Raw genomic sequence first — 9,935 nt, forward strand, 5'->3', positions numbered from 1 at the left:
AGTTAAGATGAAGCCTCAATGGCTTATTTAACAGCCATGATCACTTATGCTTATTGTACAAGAAACATTCAAAATTTCAACAGACACAGCCAGGCAGCGGTGGTGCACACCTCCAATCCCAGCACTTGGTAGGCAGAGAGGCAGGAGGATCTCTGAGTTCAAGGCCAGTTTGGTTTACAAAGCAAATTCCAGGACAGTCAGGGCTACACAGAGAAACCCTGTCTGGAAAACAAAAGAGAACCCCCCAAAAAAAAAAAAATCAAGACTACCCTTTCAGCCATTTCTTTTTTTTTATTTACAGTTTGTGTCCAATGCAAATCAATTCCATAACATGAGAAGTTACTATGAATCAAAGCATAAATACACAAACACAATATACAATCAAATAGATGTACAGCATTCAGGTAGGAGGCGAGAGGGGGCGTTCATTCACACACACGGTAGCTGTGGGTCTGTGAGATCTCCTTGCTCCCAGGCAAGTTTCTGAAGGTGGAGAAAATGACTGGTTATCAAGACTACCGCGGCCATATTAGATCCCAGAATGTGTAAGCATCAGTGTGTGACCATGCGAACGAAAGATTGTTTTCAAGGAATGTCTATGTTTTAGAAGGGATGTGAAGGGATGTGTGCATCAAGGCATTGGGAAAACTCACGGTAAAGCCAAGCTCCCTTTCAGGCACAGGACCAATGTCAAACTATCTAAAAATATGAACTGATAACCAAAGTATCCCAAATGTGGCTATTCTGATCCATTGTTTTGTTTCTCTGCTTTAAAAAAAAAAAGTATTTACAGAAATTGTATAAAAGACTTTGTGAATTCAATGCAAGTTAGCTTCCAGGCTTCACGCCCCAAATGCTAGGTTTATGGTTTTGGCTCCTTTGCATATTTGCCTTTAGAATTTCAAGATTCATAATTTTGCCTTCCTAACAGACCACAACTTTAAGTTATGAAAAACCCCTCAACATATGCAGAAATAAAAAGCAGCAATTTGAAATTGGCTGAGGTCAACGTAATTCTGCTCTCTGGAACGAGTTTAGGTAAGGGAATCTGGCACAGTGTGTGAGAAAATATGATGGAAAATGCCTACTATTTGACTTTTGAAATAAGATGTATTTAATGATGGCTGGATTTGGGGGTGGATTCCAATCCGTTGTTGCCTGGCACATGTCAATTACTAATAAAGGTCAAATATAACATCATACCTAAGGTCACTGGAGTGGGGAAAATGTTCAATTCCAAAGAGAACAGCTCAACAATGGAGAACTTTACCTAGAGCTTAGCATATTAAATTAGTAGTAAGGAAACAGTACAATGAGGATTTTAAAGTAACACCTGGTAGTTCCTTCCAACATATACATAAATAGCATCAGAGAAGCTTCTTAAGGTCACCTAACCGTGTTATGGCCTTATAGGTTGAATGAGCCAATGAAAACTGAATCTCCGTCCCACAGCCCATCATTATCTCTACCAAAAAAAAAAAAAAAACCTACGCTGATTTCAAGTGAGAGTTTTAAGTGTCCACATTTCTTAAGCCACATTCAAGGCTTGTCATGTCAGCTCGGGCTGTGATCTTCGTCGTGATCATAAAACTCCAGCAGATTCAATATTGGCATTCACCAACCGTCAAACCCTTCACGTGAATTCTCAGTGTTTTCTGTTGAGGTGTGGTAAGAGCAAATTTGAGGTGGACCTGTTTCTTCCGGGTCACACTGGACTTGTGGTTATCATCTGGGGTGGGTCTAGAGGAAGGGGAAGTAGAGACGTTCCTTGGCCTGAGTCTCTAACAGTAGAGATGTAGAAGAGAAAGTGAGACAACGAGGAGACCGGCTGCTGTTGACTGCAGGGCACTGCCACCTGCTCTGGTGGTGGCGTTAGTTGGGTTTGGGGCAGTAGAGATATTCTGGTTACTTGAAAACGGTGCAACAGATGTTTGGTTGCAATAAATCTAAAATACATTAAAAAAAATCACAGATGAATTTTCAGAATCATTCATAGCTAGTTCCATTTACACTCTAATACCACTCAAGCAGATAATAGTCATTGTTGCTGCCGGAGAAGAAATCAAGTACAGGATTTGGCGGATAGCTCCACCCCTGATCTACACCTCCAGTCCCTGAGTCCCCCTAAATTTGCTCTTCCCAGCTGAGCGGTGGTGACCCACGCCTTTCATCCTTTAATCTCAGCACTTGGGAGGCAGAGGCAGGCGGATCTCTGTGAGTTTGGGGCCAGCCTAGTCTACAAGAGCTAGTTCCAGGACAGGCTCCAAAGCTACAGAGAAAACCTGTCTCGAGAAAAAAAAAAGAAAAAAAGAAAAAAAAAGTTTGCTCTTTCCCATTGTTCTCTTAGCCACAACTTTAAATTCTGAGTTCACTTGGTCCTACCTATCCAGATTTTAAAACCACCTATATAGATACCCAGGGAATATAAATAAGAATAAAAGATCTTCAAGCTAGGTGTGGTGAGACACTATCTTAGCATTCCGGAGGCAGAGGCAGAGGATCGGGAGTTCAAGGCCAGCCTTGGCTACATGGGACCCTGTCTCGAAAAACAAAGAGATCTCCAGACTACATAAGCGCCAAGAGCAGGACTGTTTCTAACTCTGCATAATGTAATAAAAGATCTGATTAGTCTGGTTTCTGGTATTATATGGATTTGCTAGCATTGCAGCAAGGTTTCCTGTGTCCCTAGACAAGGGGACGTTTTTAAGTTGGGCCAGGTTGTGGCTTAAATCTGTAACCCTAGCACCAGAGAATTTGAAACAGAGATCTAGAACTTAAGGCCAGCCTGGATTTTACGGCTAATGTGTGGCTCAGAGTTGTGGCACACACTTTGAATCCTGGCACTTAGAAGGAGGCAGAGGCAGGCAGGTCTCTCTAAGTTCAAGACCTGCCTGGTCTAAAGATCAAATTCCAGGCTAATTAGGGTTATTCAATAGGACTTGTCTCAAAAACAAGAACAAAAACAAACAAACAAACAAAAAACTTGTGTGTAGTATGAGGGGTCTGGGGGATGTGTGCACACACTTGTGAGATGATTGAGGTCTCTGGTACTAGTTTGTTGGGTTATGGTCCATCCTGGTATGCTGAGTCTTTCTGGTTTCACACAGCCTGGCAACAATTACCTCAAGGAAATACCTTAACATTTAAAACTTAAAAGCACATGGGATATCCTATCTGCTCCTTTGAAATCTTGAAATTATAACCCTTCCCAAAACTGGCAACAATATTTATCTTAAATTGAAAAATGGGAGCTAACCACCTAGGGATGGATAGCTCTGGCAGAACATTTCCTAGCATCTGCAGGCCTTTGGATTTGATCACAAGCACTGGAGGTTAATAAAAGCAATGATTACTCTCATCTAAATTTCAGAAATACTGAAGAGTCCTTGCTCTAAGGCAGAAGGACTTCAGATAAAGCATCCTACCTTCACAAAAGGCAAGGTTTGAAGTTAAATCTCACTGTCTCACCGTGGCCTGGTCACTAGCTCAGCGCTGTGGCCAGGAACCAAGGCTTCCCCTTGTGTCCCAGCATCCTAGTGGCATAGCCACCGCTGCTTTTGCGAGCCACCAAATGCACAGTCCAGCGAGGCACGTGATACTCTCCTTTGTCATGGAACAAAGGCTGATCCGAGTTTTCAGCCCTCACTGAAAGGGAGGGTTTGCCAGGGCTTGCGAGAGCTTCCGATTACAGGCAACAGAGAGGACGACGTGGCACCAAGTAACGACTCGAGCCACCCGTGCATTCGGCAGCCCCTTGATCCGAAGATAAACCCTCCTATATCAGCACTAGCGTCTTTTGTTCTACACGCGTAAGGCCATTAAGCAAATATTGACTAAAGAAATGTACAAACTGTATCCAAAGTAGACTGCCCACAACAAAAACCTGGTCCAGTCAATTATACTTACTGGGCGCCTACTGTGTGTAAGACAGAGCCTGTCCTATCGGGAAGTGGCATTCCCATGAAAAGAACATTAATATGCTGAATTGTTTAAAACACGGAGCCTGTCTGGAGCACCGGAAAATAACTGTTCTTTATTTATATAAAGAGCTTTTAGTACAGCAGGTGACAAAAAAAAAAAAAGAAAAGAAAAGAAAAGAAAAACCTAGTGTACCAATCTGAAAGTCTAGGGGTCCTCTCCAACACTATTAACAATTTTTAAATCTTAATTATTAAATTGGCATTAAACAGTTTCCTCCATCAAGCTTCCTTGATTTGCTTAATCAAAACCCCCCTCTTAACATTTCGATAGGGGTGAGGGATTGGGGAGAAGAAAATCTGGGTGAGTGAAACCAGCGGGTTTCTAGAGGCCGAGCCACTCCTCCATGGGTGGCGGGGTGGGGGGCTGAGGAAAGCTCCCGGGCACAGCCAACCCACAAGAAGACAATGGGGTACAGTTACCCTGCCCACGGTGGGGAAGGCGAAGCGCGCTCCAAGCTCTTGGGCTGCTCTCCCAGGTGATCTCCCAGGTGAGCCCGGAGCCTATTTGTCTAGGGACCAACGACCCAGAGCACCTAACTTTTCAGGGGCGACACTCCTGAGCGAATCGAAGGAGGTGGAAAGCCATCGGCTGCTTCTCCGAGTCCCTCCCTGATCTCCCAGACTCAGGTCTTATTCTGGGCGCGGCGCCTTCAGCCTCTCGCCAACGCAGCCAGAGCAGCGCCACCCTCGGTGTTGGGGGTGAGATCTGTACCCGGGACAGATCTAAAGAAAAAGCGGCGGTGGCTGGGACAAAGCCTGACGGACACTCGGAACACTAAGTCCTGCCGCTCCGCCTCCCTAAAGCTAGCGGATCTAGACGGAGTTGGAGCCCCTAAGGTGGTCAGGGATGGAGGTGTGAGGTCGCACCGTGGGAGTTTGTAGCACTGGGGGGTCCCTAGCTAAGCTTCAGGACAGAGGATTAGGGTGGGAGGTAGAACCCCAGCCAGGGCTTCCTGGGCGATCCCCAAACCAGTTTGGACGATGGAGGATGGGCGTGTGCCACGCTCCCCGAGGGGGACCGTCCCCTCTCTCCTCTCTTTGTGTGGTTCGCTGGGAGCGCGAAGACCCTCAGTGGGAGGGAAAGGGGCGCTCTCTCGCGGGAGTCCACATCGTGGATTCCTCAAGTCACTCACAAAAAATCTCTCCCTACCCCAGTGCGTGGCCGGAGATAGGGACTTCATCCCTCCTACACACGCACACACCCCCAGGGCGCGGCCCCAGTGCCACACCAAGCGCAGGGCCTCACCTGCGTGGGTAGGAGCAGTGCCAGAAGCAGCAACCCCAGTCCCAGTCTAGCCACCATCGCTCTGCCCATGTCCGCTCCGTCGGCGCGCGGCGCGACTTTGTTGATGCTCGCTGCGTGGAGATCTGCTGGGCTCGCGCGGGCGCAGGCAAGGTGGGGAGCGCGGCGGGCCGGCGGGACCTTATATACCGGGACAGCCACAATAGCCGTGACGTGCGGCGCCCGCCCACCCGAGCTCTCCTCCTCCCCGGCCGCCTCCCCGCCCCGCCACCCCCCGCGCGCAGTTCTCGCGCCCCCTCCCCCGCCGCCTGCACCCAGCCCGGAGCCACTTGGGATGTCCCGGGGCGGCCAGCGCGGCAGGTGGGCGGGCGCCGCGGGTTCTGGCTGGGCTAGGGTTCCCCGAGGCGGGCTGCGTGCACAGGCGCAGGCGACTCCCACACGGGACCCGGGGCGAGCACGCGAGCCACACACGCCGCCCGGCCCAAGTTTCCTTTGTTTCCCGGGCCCTGCCATCTAACCCCCCAACACGAAAAGTCGAAGCCGCAGGCGCCGCGCGGGCTACACGGAGCTCCGGGCTGGGTTTTCTCAAGGGTCGGTAGCAAGGGGGGAACTGGGCAGGATTGGCAGGACCCTTGGCTGCGGCGCGCGGGGTTGGCAAGGAGACCCGGCGCCGCCTCGCGCTGGCCCTGGGCGGCTGCACGGCAGGGATCGCGGGGACCCCTAGCCCCAGCCGTGAGTATGCTCCGCTGGGTGGCTGCCCCTGCAGCTGCTGGCTTTGTGTTTTGAGCTCCTCTAGTCCTGTATCCAGCGGAGCGCACCCCGGCTACTCCGGCGGCATCCACCCCGACCTGGGGAACAGCCGGCTTCGCACGGCCACGGGGCGGGACACCAGGAGGGACTGGGAGTCGGTCCCAATGCTCTCCAGCCCGTCTGGGCTTAGGGACCAGGACACAACGAGACTTCCCACCCTGGGGACACCCCTCCCCCAACTGCCGCGGCCGCGGGTCCCACCAGAACTCGGGATTCCTAGGGACGCGCTTTTTGTAGCTCTGTGGGACAGCACTTGCTCGTGATTCGTTTGAAGAGCGAACGCTTTCACGATCAAGCCAGTTCTTTTCCATAGTTGCCAGTTAGTAATCTGATAAGCCGGTGGGAAAAAATTTAGTCATCTGTCTGCACATTTTAATGGAATCTCTCAGCCCTTCTATTGTGAAAACTTTAAAGCAAATTTTAAAATAATTTAATGGTAGACTTTTTAAATTTTTAATCAGAGGACTTAGACCTTTCGATTTCAAGTTTAGCCCGCGTGTTTTACAGACCTAGAAACAAAACAGACCAAACCTAGCAACGATGGAAATTTGTTTAAATTTCAATTTTTGCAGAACAGCCTCATAAAAACAAGGTTAGTTTTATGGGAGCAAACTAAACAATGGAATCCATAGTCGTCGGTTTGTGACTGCATTGGCCTGAGCCTCACCGGGCAGCCACATCCTCTCAGTAACTTTCCACGTGTAGATGTGCTTGGGAACACAGGAATTTTTGTCTAGCTCCAGTGGACTTTCCTGTTTAACAGTTATCACACTGTAGAGAAATGCTGTTCTGTGCAGAGCCCCAGCACTCCTCCTCCAGGACGACTGACTCAATAGCTCCTAATCCCAAGCGCCCTGTCTTCAGAGGTTCCCCAGGACAGGCCTGTGGAACTACTTACTACCCGCACTACTCATTCTTGGTATTAACTTAAGGAAGTGTGCTGGGGCCGTGGTTAACAATACAGCTTCTGGAGTCGGGCTGTCGGGGCTCAAATGCTGTGAGACATTGGTACTTGGGGCGGAAGGCAGCATCTTCCTTGGTAAAATGTACTATAATTGATGGATTATTAAGCAATTATTGTGCACCAGGTGTGGAAGCGCATGCCTGGAATAGGAGCTCTCAGAAGGCGAAGGCAGGAAGATCACTCACTCCAAGGCCAGCCTGGTCTACAAGTTCCAGGAGGCCTGGGCTACATAGGAAGACCCCTGACTCATAAACAAAACACACAACAAAAGAGTACTGTGTGTGAGGGTGAGTGCTCGCTCTCTCTTGATGTTTGCTCCCTGCCTGGAGCTAGCAGGAAACCAAAAGTATTTATCTTCCTTCTATCTCCGTGATTCAAAACAACAAGGGGCTGAGGCAGTGCCAACAATCGGTGAGGTGTAAGGACCTCCACCTGAACCCACCTCCTCCACAGAGGAAGACATGCAGATTTCCCAGCGGGCCCCTTGCCCATCTCCCCAGAAGCTCTCATAGAACTTCACTGGGCCCAGAAGCTTAGCCCAGAAGGGAACAGGCTTCGTGCCCCTCCTGACCTACTGCTCTTAAAGCCAAAAGTAGAGCTCGGCTTTGAGCTTCTTGTTTGTGAGTCTGTTCTTCCTGCTTTTCCAGCTTGCCACAGTTTATTTTTCTCTTAGCCACTGATAGCTAGCACCATTGCACATGTCCAGTTTACATTCCACAAAGAAAATACCGCATGGAGTGATTCTGAAACTGATTAGTTTATGTATTAATACGTGTGTGAAAATGTCAGAACTAAGATCAGTTTTCCTGAAATTGTCTCTGACCTACTTTCTTGCTGCTCTTTGACAGTCACCGTGTAGCTCTGGCTGACCTCAAACTCTTAAATCCTTCTGCCTCAGCCTCCGAAATGCCGGGGACTGCAGCTCTGTGGCCTGACATTCTGGGTAAAATTTTACGGGTAAGACACACACTTCCTGCAGGCAACCACCGAAAGGAATGCTGACCAGCTAGACTGATTGCCGCGCTCAGGAGAGTCCAGCCCGGATTTAAATCCTGCTCCACCTGTTCCCAGGAGCCTGTCTGCGGACCGCACCTGTGACTGCACCTATGTACAGGGGACACAGCCCTAACTGAACGAATTCTGACATTTAGCAGGGTGCTTGCTCTCACAAGAATGCACCAAGCTGCCTCTGCTGTTGCTGTGGGCATTACTCTGTGCCTTTTGAAATCCCTCGATCTCTACACACACACACACACACACACACACACACACACCGTCCCAAGTATGTGTATGCGGTGTTTTTTTTTCTCTTTTTCTTTTTTCCTCCGTGTTCTGTTCACTTTGTGTTGAGGAGGAGGGGCTCTATGTGCCACAGCACACATGTGAAGGACAGCGGAGAACCTACAGAAGTCAGTTCTCTGTCTACCATGCAAGTTTTGGGATTCAAACTCGAGTCGTTGGGCTCCGTGGTAAGCACCTTTCCCCACGGAGCCATCTGTCCAGCCCTCATGTGGCATTTTATTTGTGTATCGGTGAGCTCAGCAGCACAAATGGCATGGGTGTCATTTTTACTCTGAGGCACAGAGATGTTAAGAAACCTGGCCACAGCCACCAAGTCAGTTATGATGCCACCGCCCAAGTTACAAAGTTCCAAATTACTTCTGCTTTGCTGCAAAGAACAGGGACCTGGGTAGATGGTATAGCTCAGTGGTACAACTCACCCAGAATGTACAAGGCCCTCGGTTCAGTCCCTGGTATTGCCAACTAAGAGAGAGAGAAAGAGGAGAAAGGAGGGGCTACGGCAGGAGGATTGTGAGTGCAATGCTAGCCTGGAAACCTATCAAGACCCTGTCTCAAAGTAGGAATAAAAGGACTGGGGATAGAGCCCAGCGGAGACCATTAGCCCAGCGGAGACCATTAGCCCAGCGGAGACCATTAGCCGAGCATGCAGCAAGGCCCGAGATTCAATTCCAGGACCTGGGAGTGGGGCCAAGGGTGCAGAGACTATGTCTTGTTCACACACACACACACACACACACACACGCACACCCCATATCTTCTACACTGAGCACTCAATATCGGATAAATGGGCTAATAGTAAGAAAGGTTAATTTGCATTTTGATTTAAAACGGTAAGTCTTATTTCTAGAGAAAAAAACAAGATTAAGTACAGAGCTAAATTATCTGATGTGTTTGTCAGTTTTTAGCAAAATGGATGTGAAATAAGGTGTTAACGCAATAAAGTATGCCTCCGTGCTTTATTATACAAACAGTGCCTGGAATTTAATTAAAATTCCCTTCTATTCAATGATGTTTGTGCTCACAGTACTCTTTCTCAATTCTGTGCTGCCCTGCACTTAGCTGGCATTCGATTCTTCAGTTTTTCTAGGTCCTATAGGCAAGCTTTGTCCTTCACTCTCGCCAGTTCTAAACTCAGGCAGGGGAAGTGACCAAATGGCTTAGCATTCTGGCTGGTGTGGCCTGAGGTCCCTGCTGAAGCGGTAGAATCAGCCGGTGGCTTCTCTCAGACACTCTGTGGGGATGTGCTGCCCTCTGCTGGCCACAGGGATTATCAGCGCGCGCTGTCAATAAATAAAGAAATAAACATCTAACTTTGTGCTCATAAAAAAGCCAGAATTTTTGATGCTCAGGAAGCTAATAAGCACTGTGAGTTTCTTTTGCAGTGAGGTCATTTTTTTTTTCCTCTAGATTGCTTCAAATTCCCCCAGATCTTCAGCTTCACCCAACAAGCAAACAACTGTAAAAAAGAAACAGTCCGGGCTACTTTTACATGCAAATAAAGTAAGGTGACCCAGACTGAAAGCCCCTGGTGTATTGTTGTTGCTTTTGTTTAAGGGAATTAAAAGTATTAAAAGTAAAGGAGGAGTTCTTAAAGTCTTTGGCCAAAATTTAAAGTTTTATGAATTATTGTGTTGGC

General features: G+C 48.5%; 1 protein-coding gene across 1 annotated transcript; it reads right to left on the reverse strand.

Annotated features, from left to right (window-relative positions):
- Positions 1 to 276: 276 nt before the first annotated feature.
- On the reverse strand, positions 277 to 5,390 carry Cd24 (CD24 molecule). Its single transcript, XM_050120561.1, has 2 exons — positions 5,227 to 5,390; positions 277 to 1,946 (listed from the first exon to the last, which is right to left on the reverse strand). Exons 1-2 carry the CDS (start codon positions 5,293 to 5,295, stop codon positions 1,782 to 1,784), a joined length of 234 nt encoding a protein of 77 aa, XP_049976518.1. The 5' UTR covers positions 5,296 to 5,390; the 3' UTR covers positions 277 to 1,781.
- Between the last annotated feature and the right edge of the window lie 4,545 nt (positions 5,391 to 9,935).

Source organism: Alexandromys fortis, unplaced genomic scaffold (assembly GCF_014885135.2).
Source record: "Alexandromys fortis isolate MF-2015 unplaced genomic scaffold, M_Fortis_MF-2015_v1.1 scaffold_175, whole genome shotgun sequence".
Classification (NCBI taxonomy): domain Eukaryota; kingdom Metazoa; phylum Chordata; class Mammalia; order Rodentia; family Cricetidae; genus Alexandromys; species Alexandromys fortis.